Source organism: Stigmatopora nigra, unplaced genomic scaffold (assembly GCF_051989575.1).
Source record: "Stigmatopora nigra isolate UIUO_SnigA unplaced genomic scaffold, RoL_Snig_1.1 HiC_scaffold_27, whole genome shotgun sequence".
Classification (NCBI taxonomy): domain Eukaryota; kingdom Metazoa; phylum Chordata; class Actinopteri; order Syngnathiformes; family Syngnathidae; genus Stigmatopora; species Stigmatopora nigra.
In genome coordinates, this window is record NW_027551606.1 from 1,113,392 (window position 1) to 1,135,000 (window position 21,609).

Below are 21,609 nucleotides of genomic sequence, written 5' to 3' on the forward strand. Positions count from 1 at the left end.
CGAATCAATGGCCTCCATTTGGGCACTTTATTTAAGAGTGGTGGTTTAGAACGAGTCCCAGTCAGTTAGGGTTGGTGCTTTTACCCAGAAATAGTGTCTATTTTCTGGGTGGATGTATTTTCACTATTCTGTGTAAAAATAATGATCCAGGACGGTTCTGTAGCTATTTTCCCACTATAAACAGTGTCCAAAACAGGCATTTTGCGATTGAAATAGTGGTTGTATTAGAACCAGGCCCAGTGGGTTCTGGTTTGTGTATTTACCCAGAACTTGTGTCCAATGATGATAGGGATGTATTTTTGACAATTATGTATAATAATAATAATCATCTAGGGTGCGGGGTAGACATGCCAACTGGCTTATTATTGTTTGTTTATGTCGAGCCATGTGGCCAAACTGGTTTTACAAGTGTTTGTTAAGACAGTGGGATGTGGGATAGGCCAATTAGCTGGCCTTGCAATTGTTTGTTCGTACCACGAATTGTAAGATAGCTAACTAGCTGGACTTGCAATAATTTGTTTGCCTGACGAAGTGTAACATAGGCTGGCTAACAGGTTTTGCAATTGTTTCTATTATAGGGATGTTCAGAAGTTTGTTATGCCCGAATCAATGATCTCCTTTTGGGCACTTTATTTACAAGTGATTTACCCGGTGGCGAGAAGTAAGGCACCCACTACAATTTCAAATTAATATAACAGATATGGGAAATTTATTGACATTTGGGGGCATTGCATAACTTGTATCATGTTTCCATATCTTGCGACTCTCATTAACAAATCGAAATATTTCGTAACCTGAAAACCTTGTACCTAGACCAGGGGTAGGGAACCCATGGCTCGGGAGCCATATGTGGCTCTTTTGATGGGTTTTTATGGCTCTCTGCGAACCTGTGTGGTGAAATATGGGAACAGTTGGTGAGAGACCTAAGTCCCAGACGCACCAATGGGAGCGTTACGGCGGCAATGTGGCGCCGAAACTATCTCTAGCACCTTTTTAAATCATAATTTTTCTTCATTAGACTCTTCTGCATGCATTCTCTCATCGATACTCATTGATAAGCGACAGTGAAATAATGTTCTCAAAAGAATTCAGAATTTTTTTTACTTTCAAAGTGGTGAAATGAATAATAAATATGAATAATAAATTAGTTTGTTCCATTACGAGTGCGTTATCGTGGAAAGATAGCTCAGTCTAGGAACGAATTAAGCTCGTAAGTAGAGGTACCACTGTATGTTCTTAATGACTAAATCCCCACCACTTTTATGTTGTACCTCATTAGGTGTCTACAAAGCATACAGGTCAATGATTTTACCTTAACAAAAATAGGTAAGAAATCCCATTAATGTTTGAATCATCCCTCTTGTCGCAGAGGCAAAAATGTTGGGATGTTATTTCATAGTATTATACATTTGCTTGTGTGACAGGGTGAAGTAAGTGATGTTATAAATGAGTGCAGGTGTTAGGGTTAAAAGGGATTCATGCCGCTATGACGCGTGAAGCGCGCGCAACGCACGCAGAGTTGATGCACGAAGCGTGCACGGGACACGCAGCGATGACGTAATGGGTACGCGCAAAACACGCAGCGATTACGTAATGGTCGTAGACCTGTGTATAGGATATAAGCGGGTTTGTCAGACATTTCTGTAAGTTGGTTTGAAATACAACAAAGGACCTGTCTGATTATTTCACCCGTCTTTTAAAGGTATGTTGCTTTGTTTTGAAGATCGATTGAGTGTGGGATTTGCAAGAGACAATAGTTAGCATGTGAGAAAGAACGGAATGCTTAGTGATGGTTGTTTACTTTTTTATGTGTGTGCGTGAATGTGCGAGTCTCGGGTGTATTGTTTACAGCAAGCTACCTTCGGCCGCCGTTATAACGGTAGCATAATAGTATGCAGTATATGACGGCCGGAACAAAAGGTAACAAGTTTCAATACTCATAAGTTATAATCGTTTATGCAGCAAGTACATTGTTTTGGGTTATAACGGGTTGTTGATATGTTACTATGCATATATTCGGGTGTTATTGTATATTATGTTTTGTGTGAATTGCTTTGATATAACTAAAGTTGGTTTGAAATACAACAAAGGACCTGTCTGATTATTTCACCCGTCTTTTAAAGGCGAAATACAGTTACCCCGTAAATTCAGGGGTACAAAACTTGCAACAAAGAATATGCTTTGCTTAACCATTAAACTTGGTTTGCTCATCATTTTTAGTTTCATAGTTGCTTGCAACAAAGTAAATGATTTGCTCCTGGTAACCTTAGTCTAAATGAAGAGGAGCCGGAGTGGACTAGACGCCTAAAGTTTTCCTTTTGCTATTAAACTTTACTCCTGGAAGTCTAAACAAAGAGAAGGCCTTACAATGCTGTTGATATGATCTGGGAACTGCACTGGCTTTGACCAAAGACTCCACAAGACTTCCAGACCTTCATCTGTTTTGACTTTTGACTATTGACGTCTCATTTTTGTTGCCACCGAGCTGATACGCATTTCTGATGGTCATCCCCTGCATTCTCCATTTAAACTTTGAAAAGTGATTATCTTGTTCCAGTGCATTTTTACGATCCTGGATATCATTATTGCCATTAAAAGAGCATTCCTTACTGCTAAACTGATTTTCCTGAAGACTCTTTATGAACGTTTTTTACATAAGAGGTTATGTTGGATACTGTTTCTATTTTCTCCATTGTGTCCTCTGTGTGATCTTCCATTAACCTTCCTTTGGTTTCATCCAACATAGACTTGCTACCTTTCTTTTCTTGCGCATTATCAACATGCATAACTTTGTCTTGAGGCTTAATCCTACTTCCTACAAAACTATTTTTTTTCCTTCAGCACTGTGAATTTTGTCATCATTTCTGTCCTGTAAACATATGTACTCTTCACAATTACTCTTTTTCAATTTGATAACTTGGTTTAGCCCATCTTTTTCTATCTTTACTGGCAAGTTTGACTTTCGAGATTTTTTGGGGGGTATGGGGTTAGCATTGCAGATGTCAGGAACAGCATTAGGTTTTACACATGGAGAAGATGTTATACGAGGGAAAGAGGGTAGTGTCCATGAGGTACTAACAAGCTCTGATGGTGTAACAGATCTGGGGTAAAAAGGCAGGACAGGCTTTACTGTCTTTAAGTTAGGAAAGAGAAGTCCACTCTGGCTCATACCTAGGAAAGAGCAGGTAACTGACTTCTGGCTTTCTGCAGAGCAAATTGGAATAGATGTAACAAAGCCAGACATTTTGTCTACGGGACACTCATAGTTATACATGCGATCCCGTATGTCTTTGTCTCGATTGTTGCGATTCGTGGGCATGTGGAGTCGAGGGTTCGGATTTGCACTGTGACGGTTGCGACTCCGCAATGAGCTAAATACCATGTTGCATCCTTCAATTCTACACTTATGCTTTATCTTTAAGTGAACTGCATTATAGTGAATTTTTAGTGTGCCTTTGTCATAGAATGTCTTCCCACAGGCATTGCAAAATACACGACATTTCTTTAGAACTCGGCCACTCCCACTTCCAAGCAAAATCCTTACTCCACTTTTTCTATTTTGCATCTTATCAACAGTTAAAATTTTTGTTAAGTCAGAGGTCATAGGGACATCAAAATAGTTATCAGTTGTTGAAAAATATTCTGTTCTGCAGTTTGCTGAGAAGGGTGGATTCTCAGTTGCAAGTTTATTTGGCTCTTGATCATTTTGCCTTTGACTCAGATTATTTTCTGACCTTAGGCAAGACGCTTTGTGAATTTGGTGATGCTGTTGAAATAAATGATCAGGGGAGCCAAGAAATTTGGTTGGAATAGAACTCAGCATTTGTAAAGGCATGATGAAGGCCGTGCTATTGATGAAGTTCTCAAAGTGGCCGTCACCATTCCGCTTCTCTGTTTTGATTGTAGACACAGCAGTATGTTGTTGGGTGTTGTCCTCAATAAAATTATGAATATCTGAGATGGAGCGTTTGCTAGAAACTAATACTGCTTGCCCCTCTTCGTCGTGTACAGTCATGAGCTCAACTAGGGATTTTGTCTCGCCAAACCGTAGGAACTGGTGCAGAGTTGCAATCTCTTCCTCAGATGTCATGATGGCCCAACAATCCAAAACCTTCCCCGTCACAGCCTAGCAACAAACAGAGGAAATGTGAGAGATAACTGGTTTAAAAAATGTAATTTATCATGATATAAAACAAGTAATTTCAGAAAAATGTTGTTCTTTTCAACATTAGTGCTGTCTCGGATGGCACTTATTCACATTTATTCTTGATGACACATTCTACCCTGGGCGACCCGGTGGAGCGAATGGTTATCGCGTTGGCCTTACAGTCCTGGGGTCCTGGGTTTAAACCCAGGTCATGTCCATCTGTGCGTGACCCTTGCATGTTCTCCCTTGGCCTCTGTGGGTTTCCTCTGGGTACTCTGGTTTCCTCCCACATTCCAAAAAGACATGCATGGTAGGCTGATTGGAACTTCTGAATTTCCCCCAGGTATCGGCGTATGTGCATGGTTGTCCGTCTCCTTGAGCCCTGCGCTCGGCTGGTCACCGATTGAGGGTGTCTCGCGCACTTGCCTGGAGTCAGCTGGGATTGGCTCCAACCCCCCGCGACCCTAATTAGGATAAAGAGGTTCAGAAAATGACATGAGATGAGAAATTCTACCCTCGTCAGGACGCTCTCCAGGAAGTGTACACCGGTGCCCTTGATGAGTCACTGAAGGGTGTGAGTAAGGCGATCGGAATAGACTGTTGACTTCCTGACGGCAGATGGCAGTGGCTTGACTCCCCACTTGGTGGCCCTCCACACATACTGCAGTTACCTCCAGGGTGCGGGGCTGCCAGAGACAATGCTGCTGGGCTGTGTTAGGCTCTACTTACGCATAGGAGTGATCCCACCATCTCGGCTGAGGTTTTTGTTTTTATTGCGGCAAAAAAGGTGACCTCAAGTGAGCAGGCCTGGTTTGTCCAATATTAGAGGAGGGACTAGTAAGGTTACTGCTGTAATATTATATCAGTTTTTGTGAGTATAAAAGCACCGTTCTCATACAAACTGTGAATGGGTGATATGTCAGCATAAAGACTCAACAGTCTGACTGATTAATCAATCTTAGTCTTGTGATTGTGTTGACATGTCAGCACAAACACTCAACTGTCCGACACTGATCAATTACTTTTTGCCCTGCAAATGACTCAAATGTATCCGTCCAAAGTCCTGCTGACAACTGTCAGTTTTGCCAGTAAATAAGACTCACTCACTGGTCATTCGGAGAGGGCTACAAGGACAACAGACTGTGAGAGGTTCACACTGCAGTCCGGTAATAAACCTATTTCGTATAAAATTGATCCCACTTGTTCTTAACCTGCTCCTTACGTTGTTTTTCAGACCTATCATTCTTTCACCGCTACGAAGGGTAAAATAAAGACTGTCGACAGCTTCCTCCATTGAAAGGTTAAACCCAACGGAAGTTCCCTCACCGCTCCAGTGATCTGGTGACGGGTCCCCCAAACTAGGGCAGTTTCAGAACCCTTTGATTTCTGTCTCCATGAAATGTGATAATTTGAATGAGTATTATCATTGCGGTAGTATTGAATGTTTGAGGTCTCAACCGACGTAGGTAGAATATGAATGTTAGTGGTCTGTACCGACGTAGGTAGAACATGAATGTTCGAGGTCTGGACCGACGTAAGTAGAACGTAACTGTTCGTTGTCTGGACCGACATAGGTAGATGAATGTCCGTGGTCTAGACTGACGTAGGTAGAACATGAATTTGTTCAAAAGTAGCGTCGCTAACGAAAGAGGTTCCGATGAGTTTATACTCACACCAGGAAGGAATTGTAAGATTACATCAGTTTTTGTGAGTATAAAAGCATCATTCTCATACAAAATGTGAATAGATGAGATGTCAGCATAAACACTCAACTGTCTGACTGAATAATCCATCTTAGTCTTGTGATTGAGTTGACATGTCAGCATAAACACTCAACTGTCCGACACTGATCAATTACTTTTTGCTCTGCAAATGACTGAAACGTATCATTCCAAAGTCCTGCTGACAACTGTCAGTTTTGCCTATATATAAGACTCACTCACTGGTCATTCGGAGAAAGCTGCAAGGACAACTACTTGCCATATATGAACTATGTAAAACATGCATTCTTCAATGTAAAAATAAAAGATATTTCCCCATCAATTTCTTTGCACTGTAGAATCATTTCTTGCAGCCGTGAGAACAAATGAAGACAAAGTAGTAGTTGTTTAATTGATAACTCCTTGGAGTTCGAGATACGCAGAAATATATACCTGTTATATACATTAAAGTTTTAAATAATTTTAGGAAATATATACAAAATAATTGGCTGAGAACCTTAATTCAAAGATTAATCTCAATGTTTTCTTTTTCTATGCTGGTGTAAATTTTCTGGAGTAGGATTACAATTTCTTGTTATAGCTACTTTTTTCTTCTGTCATTTTCGTACTTACTGTTATGACTACTTTTTTCTTCTGTCACGTACTACTCTGCGTGTGTTTGGCCGTGAATAAATGCCTTTGTTATTCTAAATGAATGTTGTTATCTGTAACGGGCCGTATATGGCCCGCGGGCCGAGGTTGAAAAACATGTACAAACACATGACCCGGGGCGGGGCAAGCGCGTTGGCACAACGTCCTTCGGCTGGCTAGTCGGTCGGCTAATTCTACGTTCGGCCAGATGACCCCTCGGCGAGTTGGCCCTCGGCCAAATGTCAGTCGGCTAAATGTATTTTGGCAAGTAGACAGGCTACGCAGACTGAGCATTTCACGCTGTTTGAGCTCTCCCCATTTCTACATTTTCTATTAAACTGGTCTCACTTTTTCTTAATCTACCCCTGATGGTGTTTTTCAGGCTTATCAACTGCATCGGTTGATTGTAGAGTGCGAAAAGATAAGCAACAACTTTATTTTGTATCAATTGGGCAGTCTGCTGGCCTATGAAATATCTGACTCATATTTTATTTTGTCCATCAATACTTATTAAATAATTCGAAATTGTCTGTTAGCTTCCTTTCCCCCTGGTTGCACTGTTTCCAGATGTGTGTTTTTTTATTGAAGCATTTAAACAATCACATTTCAGCCATTATTTGTTGCCAGGTTCATGAATCTGCCTCAAGGCCTTCACAATCAGTCCTGCAGGCTCTTCTGCTTTAAACAAGCGTCAATAAGACTGTTGCTTTAACTAATCAGATTTCGAGTTGGCAACACCAGAAGGTTTTGTCGCGGGCGTTGGGATACGTCATTCCCTCGTTGCAGGCGGACGGATATGTCATCGCTTTCACCAACTATGAGGCTAGTTATTAGCCAGAGCGATCAAACTGTATTTGGAGCAGGCTGCACAAGCAAATATATTGTTGTGTTGATTTAAAGCCATTTTCAAGATAGACTATGCCAGAATTATGACAGGACGGGCTCGACTTTCAGAATTAGCTTCAATGGCGGTATAAAAGAAGGAAGAAAGGAGGATTGATATTGTGGACCGTTAAAAAAATATGGCTATATTCCAAAATAATATTTCAATTGTGCTAAATGCTGCCAGGAAGTGGATTTTAATCCATTTTCGGGCAATGTTTGCCGGTACACCATTGACGTTCATCGCTGTCTTTTTCCGGGAAAATCACCCCACTGGTCCGGTTGTAATGTCTGAAAAGCTTCAGTATTCGTATTCAATCATTAAATACTGCGACGAAGTGGATTTTATCCCATTTTTGTGCCGTGATTCATTGATTATTTTGTATGTGTTGCAGCAGTCGCTGCAGTCGAGGTTTTGGTACACGGTCGATTGGTCACCGGTAGATTGGTCGACGGTCTTTTGGTCGCCGGTCTTTTGGTCACCCGGAAGGTTATTGATAATTAAATACAAACTCCGAATTACTATTTAGTCATACTTAATGCCCTAGTAATTATTAGGCTAAAGAAAAGCTCGAAATTTCCCGGACTTATATTGTTTTTTGTTGGAGAACTTTTTAAGACCCTGACTGATGTAGCTTCTTAAAGGGACAACGCATGTACATACAAACTCGTATACACTCACACGTCGGCTCAGTGAAACTGCCCATGGCCATTGTTGGCTTTTTATTCATGTGTAGACCATGTTGTTTTACCTTGTTTTGTCGCCGGTCTTTTGGTCGTCGGTCTTTTGGTCGCCCGGACCGCGACAATGGGCGACCAAAAGACCGACGACCAAAGACAGCAACAAAAATACCGGTGACCAATCAGTCTTAGTGAGTTCTATATATTAAGAAAATGCTTAAAGAGTAGTCAAGTACCTACCTCTTCCAGCCGGCTTGCCCTTCATTATCGATGTGTTTCGAAACTGTATGCAGTTTGAAACAGGATTTTACCACTGATTCCTTCACCACCTCTCCCCTTCACTAAGTACCGTGTCGCTCGATCTGACAGGTTTTACCAACACAAGACAAGTCTAGACATGGGGGAATGGCAGAATCAAGCACGCTTTTTTTGTAAGGCACCAAACTACCCCTAGACTTCTCATTAAAATAAGTGAATTTGTAAGATAAACATGACCTCATTTTTAAAAAAATAAGAAAATCATTTTGTATCCAATCAAATATATATATACTTTTTTATAAGCTTTAAATGTTCAAAATTTGATAAAACACCATTTGATATGTAATGTGTAAAAACAGGATTTAAAAAAATATGATATGGGTTTTTTAAGACTGATACTGATTTTTAGCGGTTAAAAGAGGCCAACAACCTATATTTGGAGCCAATATTGATTAGTAGTAAGTTGTATATATTTATGTATTTAGAAATAGATTGAGGATTCTTACAACTTATGTTGACGTATATACAGTAATTCCTTGTCCCAATATACGGGCCATTTGAGATACAAGTAAAATTCTGAGCAAATATTTGCCTTGGGATATGAGACAAATTTTGAGATACGAGCATAAGAGATAGCCAGGTGACCGCAACGCGGGACGGCGGTGTGGACTTGGAGGCCGCGGATGGCCATCCTTTTGGCAGGGGCCACGGCAGTGGTGTGGACTTTAAGGCAGTGGTCGGGCATCCTTTTGGGGGGGGCCACACCGGCGGCGTGGACTTGGAGGCTGCGGATGACCATTGTTTTGGCGAGGCCAAGACAAAGGCGTGGACTTGGAGGCGGCAAAGGGCTATCTTTTTGACATGGATTTGGAGGCCGCGGACGATCATCCCTTTGATGTGGACTTGGAGGCCGAGGGCGGAGACAACGATAATGACTCTGGGGGCGATTAGCCGCCAGGCTCCCTGGTCGATACTTCCAGGAGAATTTACTCAGTGGTGGGTGAGTCGTTCCGCTACTTCGCTCTAACCTGTGCACGGACTGTCCAAGACAAAACGCACCACTACTGTTTAGCGGACCTAACTGGACGACCTCTCAACAGGCCAGCTTGTCGCTTCTTTGTAGGCCGGCCAGAATTACCCCCTGAAGGACCTGTTTGCCGCTTCCTTTCGGGCCAGGTTGTGTTTGGGATTTTGGTGGGTTTGTATGTGAGTGCGTGTTTTCCCCTACTCTCGTAGCCAGCTGTTTGGAGTTTATTTAATTAGTCTTTGTGTGTATAAGGAGAGTGTTTGGTGACGTCTGGCATGGGTGTATTGCTACCATTACCCTGTGTGTCCCGTCCAGTAAGTCATGTTTTTGCCTTAAGTTGGTGTGCGTTTTTAACCTGTTTATTTTGTGACTTCTGTATTCACATTTTTGTCACTAAAAGCCTAAAACATGACAACCGCTACATCTAGGGAACAACTTGACTGCGTCCAGGCTGTGTTGCAAAAAATAGTTTGACACGTCTTTTTTACGACAGATCTTCAATTCTGGGTACATGTCTGAGCATGTCCGTGGGAAGGGAGGCAACACCCTTCTAGCCATTACATGCCTGACCAAACCTTAACTTCTGGGGACATGTCGCTACAATGCTGCAAAGGATCATAGACATCAGTGAGTCAAAGATCAACCTCCAGCCAAAGGAATGAAAATACATGTAGAGCTCAAATTCAACCCTGGGCACCACAACAAGGTCAAATGTCATCCTCAACAGTCACACTCTTAGTGACAAGAGGTGACTAATATATTCCCTCTCATATTGTCCCAGAAAGGAGAGCATGGTGAGCAAGTCTTTATATGGTCTAGTACATCTGTGGCCTCGGCCCACCTTATGTCTACTGGATCTGATCATATATGCGTGGCATAAAATCCCCGCGCAGATATTGCCAATATTGGAAAGACAGTTGTTCCAGTGGTCAAAATTTATTGGGAACCACCCATGGCCAAAAAGATTGCTCCTACTGGCGGGGGAAACTGCCCAGCGTTCCCAGCAAGGCCCCAAATAACAGTTGGGTCTGCCAGGAGGGATCTTTCCCCACCATCGGTGTCAACATAGCACCCGGTGGTGATCGATTGGGTAGCCTGTAAAAAATCAAAAGCCTTTATTGTCATCGTACACAGCTGCATATAACGGAATTGGGGGTAATACTCCACAAAGTGCATTTCCCAGTAAAAAAACAAAAACTAAAATAAGTATTATAAAAATATTAAAAGTCATCCTGGTAAGGTAAATTCTAAAATATTGCAAAATCTAAGATATTCCACATTGTTATTGAAATAAGTTTCACCGACGGACGTTTGGCCAAAGGATAGTCTACGCATACTCCATTTATGAGGAGTGGGGTCATCGGAAAATTTGATGACGGAGTTAGAGTGGTGGGTCGGTGTACAGTCGTATGTGTACAGGGAGTACAGAAAAAGACGCAGTACACTGCCTAGAGGGGAGACAGTGCTCAGTATAATGGAGAGGTTGGGACCAAGTCTAACAGTTTGTGGATGGTTGGTTAATAAGTTCTTATTCCAGCAGCAGATGGAGAGGATAGTCCAAGGTGGGAGAGTTTGTCAGCCAGAATGTCTGGTATTATAGTGTTGAAAGCTGAGCTATACCCAATGAAAAGCATCCTCACGTAGTTCCTATGGTGCTCCAGGTGGCTCAGTGCTGTGTGTAGAGCTACGGCAGTGGCGTCCTCAGTGGACATATTTGCTTGTGAGGGTCAACTGAGGGTGGGATTGTATCCCTGATGTGGCAGGCAACTTTTTAAAGCACTTCATGATCACAGGTGTAGGTGCAACAGGCCTATAATCATTCACGCTGTCAATGGCTTTTAAGGAACAGGGATAAGGGTGGCAGATTTCAGGCGGGATGGGATGATGAATTAATGCAGGGAACAATTGAAAATCCTTTTGAAAACCCATGTCAGCTGGTCAGCACAGGCTTTGAGCACTTTTCAGGTTATCCGTCATGGACAGCAGCCTTCCTGGTGTTCACAGTCCGCAGTACCTGTCTCACCTCATATTCCTGAAGCTCTAGTGTACTGCTGCAGGGTGGTGGTGGTAGTGTTGAGACTGGGTCTGATTTGTCAGTCTCACAGCGGGCAAAGAAACGGTTCAGTTCCTCTACTAGTGATGCATCTAAGTTAACAGAAACATTATTGCCATTACAATTGGTAATATGTCGTATTCCCTGGTACATCTTCTTTGAGTTATTTTCTGTGAAGTGTTCCTCAATTTTCCTTGTGTATGATGCCTCTCTTCAGGTCTGCTCTGGCGCTGTATTGTAACTTTTTCCCTGACCTGAAGGCGGTGTTACGGCATTTGATGTGCCTCACTGGTCATCTGGGGTTGGTGAGGAAAAAACAGGATACGTTCATCAACAGTGACAGTGTCTGTGCAATTTTTGATGTAAGAATGTACATTGTCCGTGTAGTTCTGGAGGTTGTGGTGTTCAAAAAGTTCCCAATGGTGCGGGGAAAACCATCCTGCAGCTGAAAAAGCATCCTCAGGCCATGTTTTTATTATCTTTATTTGTGGCCTTGTTCGCCTCCGGAGTGGGGTGTATGAGGGGGTGAGGGACAGGCAGCGATGGTTGGATCCAGGAAGGTGAGGGAGGGGTGTGGCTCTATAAGTATGTTTGATGTGAGAATAAACAAGGTCTAGAGTTGAATCTCCTCTGGTGTGACACTTCACGTACTGGATAAACTTAGGCAGAAGTCTCCAAACATGCTTTGTTGAAATCACCCGCGACAATAATGACTCCATCTGTGTGGTCATGCTACTCTTTGTTTACAGTCGCAAGCAGGAGGCTAAGTGCTCTGCTAACATTAGCACCCAGTGAGATGTAAACAGCCATTACGATGACAATCGTTAGCTCTCTAGGTAGATAGAAGGGACTGTACCGAACTGCCAAGAGCTCTAAATCAGGGGAACAGTGAGTGTTAATGATCCTACTGTTGCAGCACCGGTCGTTGTGTATGTACAGGGAAAAGAACCCCCAAACACACACTTCTTTTCCCGGATTCTGTAGTTCGATCCTGCCGGTGTAGTGTGTGGCTATCTAGCGATTCAGCGGCGTCAGGCATTTGCGGGTGTAGCCATGTTTACATGATGATAATGTTTTAGTTCCTGACAACGCTGTTGGTAGTAAGCTGAAGTTCCAAATTGTCCATTTTGTGGGTGAAGGATCTGGCGTTGTTCAAGAAGATATTCGGAAGCGGTACTCTGTGCGGTTTCCCTAGCTTAGCAGCTAGGCCCACCCAGCATCCCCGCTTTTGCTTTCTTTCCCGTCGCCGCCTCCGTCGTATCCTGAGTGGGCTGACTATCCAGGGAGATCCCGGTTGTCTCGAGATGTCCTCGGGATATTGTAGGTTTATTGGTAATCTGTTGTGATGGGTATATCGCATATCAAACCGAGAGGAATTCAATCCTGACCAGTGTAGAAAAGGTTTACCTCGCAGATGTTCGTAAAAACGATAAGATTGAAAAAACAAACCACCAAACTGGAGAGCAAAGAGCCGCTGCACCTGTGCGCGCCACCATCTTGCTTCAACAGACCTTACCTGTTGCAAAGGGTCACTGAACTTTGTCTGAAGTGTCAAAAACAGCTGTTTTTCTGAAGAAAATTAGTTTCTAGTGAAAGTTCAAATATTTTAAAGACCAATTGTGAAGCTTTTCACAATCATTCAATTCCAACTTTGTGCTGTATCCATATGTGCTTAAAAAACAACAAGAAATACTTTTGTTTCATACGTTAATTTTCCGAGTCCGGTTGACCTAACACCCACAGCATTTACCTGAAGCACATATCCTCGAATGTAGTCCTCTAATGTCCAATCAAATGCATTGAGAATTTTGATAACATCATCTTCTTTGAGAACGGAAAAAAGGCGATCCGAAAGGATCTTCAGGCGGACTGGAATTGCATGGGTTCCATAAAGCATCAGGCTGCAGATGTCGAACACCACATCCGAATATACCATCTCTACCTGGCTCTTGTGGTTAATGTGGTGTAGCTTCAATTTACTCAGCGCTAGAACATATGGAAAACATTTTTGATGACTTAATGCATTGAAAAAATATTACAATAACAGTGGTAAATAGAAAAAAGTGGTTTTCAACAAAAGTAGTTGTTTTATTTTACTTTTCTTAATACCAGTAGTTCTATTGTAAACTAAGTAAGAAGGAGACAGGGTGAAAAAAAGGAGGAAGACACATTTAAAGAGAACTATAGAGGAGAGGACTATATCGATTGTTTTAACTTGGGATCACTGCCAACTGGTGCTCTTTTTGAGAAGTACCTACAGAGAGTCTTAGATATGTTTAAATACAGTTTTACACGCTTGTCATAGCATGTTTTTTTTACTTTTGCATGGATAGATAGTACCGCATCATCGGTATACAATTCTCGATGAAAATGAAAGGACAACATCTTGGAAGATCATTTATGAAAATACTGAAGAGCAGTGGCTCTGCCAGTGACCCCTGAGATACCCCAAGACTGTTATCCTGTGATGTGGATTTAGTGTTTCCTGACACGCTGGGATCTTACATATATGTATGATTCAATCCAATTTAATGTACTTAGTGAGAAATTTAAACTGGAAAAGTTGATCAGCCATATTTGGTGGTTGATGGTGTCAAATGCTTTTCAATGACACTGCCTTTATCTCTCTGTGATTTGATGTTTTCCAGAAAGAAGCAAACCACAGTCTCAGCAAAATTTCAGCCTGTTCAGGGTGCTATGATATGAATCTGATCCATTATTTGTCCCGCTACTATGTTCTCCAAGATTTTTGAGACTGTCTGTCATTGTTGGCTATTACAGCGTTAACTGATTTAAAGACCATTGTAATGACAGAGCACTTCCAGGGTTCAGGAAAGAAATTTGTTTCTGGATTTATTTATAATGGTACGTATTGGCGCTATAAGAAATTCTTGGTATTTTTTTAGGAATGTTACATCCATGTTAAATCCATATTTTGCTTTGGAGCTTTTGAGACAAGACCGAGCTTTCTCAATTTATGACTGTGAATCTATGTGTAGATTAAGAATGGGTTCATTATTGTTCAGTGGTGTTGGTGGGTGATAATCTATCTGAGGGATGTTGTTAGGTGTCAGTTCTTTAAAGGAGTCTATAAAAGAATTATTTAAAGTTGTAGCAATGTCCCTTGGACTTGGATGATAATATCTTTCAACTATCTTTCCTTTACATCTCTGTGCTTTAAACTATTTCATGGCAGTTATTTTTTTATTATTTTTTTTCAGATCTTGGTGGTATTTCTTTTCACATGATGTAAATGTCTATCTGTCATGAACCCTTTTCTGCTATTTTAAGAGCATAGTCTCCTTTTTATTCATTGGTGTCTGTGTGGCTTCATTTAACCATGGGAGTAAATTCTTTTTTTTATAGTTTAGCTTTAATCTTTCTTGTAATTGCAGACACTGTGTCTTGGATAACAGTCATCGAAACATTACAGCTGTCATTAGCATGCAGATATCTAATCTAATTTTCTGAACCGCTTTATCCTCACTAGACTCACACAAATACCTAGGGGAAATTTAGTGTGTCCAATCAGCATCTGACCGGACGATTCGCCGAAATAGGTTTCGCTGTTACGATCGCATCGCGTAGTGCGACGCGATCGGGGGGGAAAGTGAACCCAGGTGCGGAGTCGCCGAAGCAAATGGAAAAGGGGTGGCAGATATGTTGCTGTTGATGCTTGGTTTAATAAACGGGGTAACATAACATAAACAACTTAGCTTGATCACATATTACAACAGAAAAGAAACATGCAGCGTGGCGTGGCGTCAATGTGAACGGCATGACTACGTGGAAACAGAGGGAATGAAACCAGATGATCCGACAGCGTTCAACAAAAACCATAATGCTTAAATAGCATAAAAAAACCTAATCACGTAATTAGCCACAGCTGATAAGAATCTTGACATCATGCCAGGAGGGGCAATCAAGCCACTCCTGACAGTACATTCCCTCTAAGGGACGGATCCTAGACGTCCCAAGGTCAATTCTAACATGAGAACCAAGAAGACCTAGCATTGGGAGCATTGTCCGGTGGTCGTCCACACTAACCCAAGAACAGACGAAGGAGAGGTCGATCCGGCGGGCATCCGCGCCAGCCTGAAACAAGACGAGGCAGTAGTCGGTCCGGCGGGCGTCCGTGCCGGCCAGAAACGAGACGAGTCAGTGGCAGGTCTGGCGGGCGTCCGTGCCGGTCAGAAATGAGATGGGGCAGTGGCAAGTCTGGCAGGCGTCCGCGTCGGCCAAGAACATGACGAGGCAGTGGTCGGTCTGGCGGGCGTCCGCGCCGGCCAGAAACGAGACGAGGCTGTGGTCGATCCGGCGGGCGTCCGCGCCGGCCAGAAACGAGACGAGGCAGTGGTCGGTCCGGCGGGCGTCCGCGCCGGCCAGAAACGAGACGAGGCAGTGGTCGGTCCGGTGGGCGTCCGCGCCGGCCAGAAACTAGACGAGGCTGTGGTTGACCCGGCGGGCGTCCGCGCCGGTCAAGAACGTGACAAGGCAGTGGTCGGTCCGACGGGCGTCCGCGCCGGCCGGATACGAGACGAGGCAAGGGCAGGTCTGGCGGGCATCCGTGCCAGCCAGAAACGAGACGAGGCAGTGGTCGGTCCGTCAGGCGTCCCAGCTGGTCCTTTAAGTCTTGGCCAAACTGCCCGCCTTTAGGAGATATTAGAAGTTTAGTACGGTCGGGCACCGTACCCTGTTTGCTCGGGGGGTGGACAACTCTCTCCTCCCGGGAAACCGGAGCATTGCTTCTCTGGACGTCGCCGGCCCCGTCCTCCAGGGTCACCGGCGAATTGGCACTCTCGACGTCGCCAGCCCCTTCTTCCAGGGACTCCGGCGAATTGCCACTCTCGACGTCGCCAGCCCCTTCTTCTAGGGACTCCGGCGAATCGCCACTCTCGATATCACCGGCCCCTTCTTCCAGGGACTCCGGCGCATTGCCACTCTCGACGTCACCGGCTTCTTCCTCCAGGGGCACCGACGAATTGCCACTCTCGACGTCACCGCCCCCTTCTTCCAGGGGCAACGGCGAATTGGCACTCTCGACGTCGCCAGCCCCTTGTTCCAGGGACTCCGGCGAATTGCCACTCTCGACGTCGCCAGCCCCTTCTTCAAGGGACTCCGGCAAATTGCCACTCTCGACGTCGCCAGCCCCTTCTTCCAGGGACTCCGGCAAATTGCCACTCTCGACGTCACCGCCCCGTCCTCCAGGCGCAACGGCGAATTGCCACTCTCGAAGTCGCCGGCCCAGTCTTCCAGGGGCGCCGGAGCATCGTCGCCACTTCTGGGCGGGCAGGCGCTGGACAGAGCGGTGCTTGGGAGAGCGGCGCTTGGGAGAGCGGTGCTTGGGAGAGCGGTGCTTGGGAGAGCGGTGCTTGGGAGAGCGGTGCTTGGGAGAGCGGTGCTTGGGAGAGCGGTGCTTGGGAGAGCGGTGCTAGAATGGCCGTCCGTCACCAGAAACCTGGTCCGTGGCTTCGGTACAGGTGCGACTGGCGACCCCAGTGGCAACGGGAGTACTTTGCGTGGCCTTGGCACAGGAGCTTGGGGCACTTGAAACGGCGTGGTCGGCCGAGTAACTTCGGCCACTTGGACAGGCGTGGTCGGCCGAGTAACTTCGGCCACTTGGACAGGCGTGGTTGGCCGAGTAACTTCGGCCACTTGGACAGGCGTGGTTGGCCGAGTAACTTCAGGTACTTGGAAAGGCGTGGTCGGCCGAGTCACTTCGGGCACTTGAAAAGGCGTGATCGGCCGAGTCACTTCGGCCCCTTGGAACGGTGAGGGCTGCACAGTTTCTAGGAGATGCTGGTACAGCGTGATCGGCCGAGTAACTTCAGGCACTTGGACAGGCGTGGTTGGCCGAGTAACTTCGGCCACTTGAACAGGCGTGGTTGGCCGAGTAACTTCGGCCACTTGGAAAGACGTGGTCGGCCGTGTAACTTCGGGCACTTGGAAAGGCGTGGTCGGCCGAGTAACTTCGGGGACTTGGAAAGGCGTGGTCGGCCGAGTCACTTCGGGCACTTGAAAAGGCGTGATCGGCCGAGTCACTTCGGCCACTTGGAACGGTGAGGGCTGCATAGTTTCTAGGAGATGCTGGTACAGCGTGATCGGCCGAGTAACTTCGGGCACTTGGAAAGGCGTGGTCAGCCGAGTAACTTCGGGCACTTGGAAAGGCGTGGTCGGCCGAGTAACTTTGGGTACTTGGAAAAGCGTGATCGGCCGAGTAACTTCGGGCATTTGAAAAGGCGTGATCGGCCGAGTCACTTCGGCCACTTGGAACGGTGAGGGCTGCATAGTTTCTAGGAGATGCTGGTACAGCGTGATCGGCCGAGTAACTTCGGGCACTTGGAAAGGCGTGGTCAGCCGAGTAACTTCGGGCACTTGGAAAAGCGTGATCGGCCGAGTAACTTCGGGCACATGGAACGGGGAGGGCTGCATAGTTTCTAGGAGATGCTGGTACAGCGTGATCGGCCGAGTAACTTCGGGTACTTGAAAAGGCGTTATCGGCCGAGTCACTTCGGGCACTTGGAACGGTGAGGGCTGCATAGTTTCTAGGAGATGCTGGTACAGTGAGGTCGGCCGAGTATCCTGGGACGACTGGAACGGCGAGGTCGGGCGAGTAACTTCGGGCACTAGGAAGGGCGTGGTTGAGGTTGGGAGAGGAGCTTGGACAGACGTGGTCGGAAGAGGAGCTTGGACAGACGTGGTCGGGAGAGGAGCTTGGACAGACGTGGTCGGGCGCGTAACTTGGACAGTGGTTAGTGTGTCCAGGCACTCCTTTCGCTTTGCTCTATGGCGTGGCGCTCGGCGCCTCCTCTGGGAGGATTGCACAGCACCCCCGCCATCACATCGTGTCCCATAATAGGTGGTCAGCCCACTCTGTAATTGCTGGTCGGGGTATTTGGAGTAGGAATTGTCAGGGGAAAAATAGGGGTAATCCTCCTCCAGTGGTAGGTCTCGGGGTCCGAATTGGTCGAAGAATTCACTATCGGATTCCGAAACACCAGCAAAAAAATCAATTTCCTCAACAATGTCCTCCTCACCCGAATCTTCGGGCTCCCTCCATGGTGAACCAATTCCGCTGGTCATAGGCATAAGATAACTTGGGCGATTTCTGGTGGTTGTACGCACCGGGGCATCATGATTAAATTGTTTGGGCTTCCCAGGGCGACGTGCATAGCAGTGGTGGGGCGTAGGAGTAAGCTGCGGATCTAACTCTCCTACCAGCTGAGACTCATCTCCAGCAATAATGTGCCTGAGAGCCCCGCACCACAGTGTGTTCATTACAAAACTCCTAAACGATTCTGAGGGGTTTCTTATACACAAGCAGTCCAGTGTCTTCGAGGTGGATGGTTGGCGTCGCCGAGCGCGTCGGCGCGAGCGTGGGTGGCGCTCCGCTGGGTCCATGATGGTCGGATCGTGCTGTTACGATCGCGTCGCGTGGAAACACAGGGAATGAAACCAGATGATCCGACAGCGTTCAACAAAAACCATAATGCTTAAATAGCATAAAAAAACCTAATCACGTAATTAGCCACAGCTGATAATAATCTTGACATCATGCCAGGAGGGGCAATCAAGCCACTCCTGACATTCGCCAACGGACGTCTGGCTGATGGACAGTTTGCCGATGGGGCGTTTGGCCGAACGGATAGTTAGCAGACCAGATAGTCAGCCGACTGGACGTTGCCCCGCGCGCGCTCGCCTCGCCCCCGGTCGTGTGTGTACATGGTTTTCAACCTTGGCCCGCGGGCCATACATGGCCCGATACAGAAAACATTCATTTCGGAATAACAAGGGCATTCAGAACAGACGAAATAGTAGAAAATAATAGAAATCCTACTCCAGAAAAATAATATATATCTTTCCAAAAAATGATGAGAAAGTGCCAGTACAAAGATCATCATTTTACTTGCTTTTTAATTTTAAACACATTATAAATAAGCTGCCATTCTAAAAAATATTTCATTAATAAACAAAGCAAATTCACAGAGGGTGTTTTTATTTAAGCAGTAAAAAACTTACTAATTATGTACAACATTTTAAAATACAATACAAAATATTTACACAAATTACAAATAATACAATACAAACTTACAAGATTCCCAAATTTGTGAGACTTTGTAAAATGCTTTTTTTATACTACAGCCTACAGTCAAAATCAACAGTTATAGAACTAGACTCCATAACACGGCCTTCTTTAATCTTAGAAAATATCAGATCATATGTTCTTTGAGTTTTTGCTTTTGTGATGCAGTACTGCCCCCCGCTGGACATATTTCTAAATACTAAGTGCCCTGGACAGACCAGAGGTGCTTAGAGAACAATACCATGCCATGGATCACACTTTTACTTCTAGTTTAATTTTAAATAATTTCCCATTATTTTAGGAAATATATATTTTTTTTTCTGGAGCAGGATTTATACTATTTTCTACTATTTCTATTATCTCTGTTCTGAATGCCCTTGTTATTCCTAAATGAATGTTATCTGTAACGGGCCGTGTATGGCCCGCAGTGCTCGTACGTTTGGTCGCTGGTCTTTTGGTCGACGGTCTTTTGGTCGCCTGTCTTTTGGTTGCCGCTCTTGTGGTCCTCGTTGGTCGCCGCTCTTTTGGTCGCCGTTGGGGTTAAGGTTGTCAAATGTACTTAGATGTTACACCCTAACCTTAACCCTAACTCTAACGGCGGCCAACGGGGACCAAAAGAGCGGCGACCAAAAGACCGGAGACCAAAAGACCAGCGACCAAACATCCGGTCACGATGGCCCGCGGGCCAAGGTTGAAAAGCATGTACACACACGACCGGGGGTGGGGCGAGCACGAGCGGCGCAATGTCCAGTCGGCTGGCTATCCGGTCGGCTAACTATCCATTCGGCTAACTATCCGTTCGGCCAAACACCCCCTCGGCGAACAATCCATCGGCCAGACGTCCGTCAGCGAAATGTTTTTAGGCGAACTGCCCGAGTACCAATCAGCCTACTGTGCATCTTTTTGGAATGTGGGATGAAATCAGAGTACCCGGAGAAAACCCACGCAGGCCCGGGGCGAACATGCAAACACCAACAGGCTGACCGAACTGCCTGTGAACCCAGGACCTCAGAGCTGCGGGGCTGATGTGCTAGGCACTCAAGACGACGGGCTGCATTTTGGCAGATATTATCGTCCCAATTGATATTGTTTAGCACTTATGTAAATTTTGGAATCTCCTTTTTTGGTACTGTCATCTGCACTGGTATGGTTTTCTGAGTATTTTTTAGATCGTTTTTTTGGAAAACAGGATCAGGTTATGGTCTGACAGACCAGTTGAACGTATTGAACGTCTCCTCTCCCACTTTTAGGAAAATATAGGATCTATGATGTTTCAGAAGAAGTAGTTAGTCTTGTGGGACCTTGGATAAATTCTCATCTCATTTTATGAACCACTTTATCATCACTAAGGTCACGGGGGTGCTGGAGCCTATCCCAGCTGACTCCGGGCCAGAGGCAGGGGACACCCTGATTTGGTGGCCAGCCAATTTTATGGCACAAGGAGACAAACAACCATTCACGTTCATACCTAGGGGCTATTTAGAGTGTCCAATCAGCCGACCATGCATGTCTTTGGAATGTGGGAGGAAACCTGAGTACCCAGAGAAAACCCATGCAGGAGAAAACACGCAAACTCCACACAGGTGGACCGACCTGGATTTGAACTCAGCTCTCCCACTGTGAGGCCAACGCGGTAACCACTAAGCCGCTAGGCCACCATTATGGCTTACATCACTTGGTATTCCCAGGCGGTCTCCCATCCAAATATGGACCAGGCCCTGCTAAGGTTCCGAGATCAGAGGAGATCAGACTTATTTTCAGGATAGTATGGTTGTAAGCCCCTTTGGTACAATGGCGAACCTTTCAAAGCGTCGAAAGATGATACGATACGAGAGACGAACTCGCAATCCCAAATGAAGTCTCACTAGCGCGCTGTTCTTCTTGGACATGTTGAGTCAATGTTGAGTAAGGAATAACGTTCTCAATTAGTGCTGCACAGTTCAAAGAAGAAAATGAAATGAGATGAAAGATCTTTTAGATTTAAATTTTACCCATTTTTATCTAATATAATCAAGAACTAAAAATATATAATTATATTTCAAAGCTTTCAAATATCCATTGAGTTGAATGATTTCAGCTCTTACCATGTGCGACCCAGCCATGCATGCAGTTTTCACACTGCCGTTG

General features: G+C 45.1%; 1 protein-coding gene across 1 annotated transcript in view; it reads right to left on the bottom strand.

Annotated features, from left to right (window-relative positions):
• Positions 1-2,801: 2,801 nt before the first annotated feature.
• The window catches only part of LOC144192839 (zinc finger protein basonuclin-1-like), a 20,983-nt gene continuing 2,175 nt past the window's right edge, over positions 2,802-21,609 (bottom strand). Inside the window, exons 2-4 of the mRNA XM_077711683.1 lie at positions 21,567-21,609; positions 13,150-13,385; positions 2,802-4,126 (exon numbers count right to left, since the gene is read on the bottom strand). The exon at positions 21,567-21,609 is cut by the window's right edge and continues 60 nt beyond it. Coding sequence (XP_077567809.1) covers positions 2,816-4,126; positions 13,150-13,385; positions 21,567-21,609 — 1,590 coding nt within the window. The 3' untranslated portion in view covers positions 2,802-2,815. The remainder of the gene's footprint in view (positions 4,127-13,149; positions 13,386-21,566) is intronic.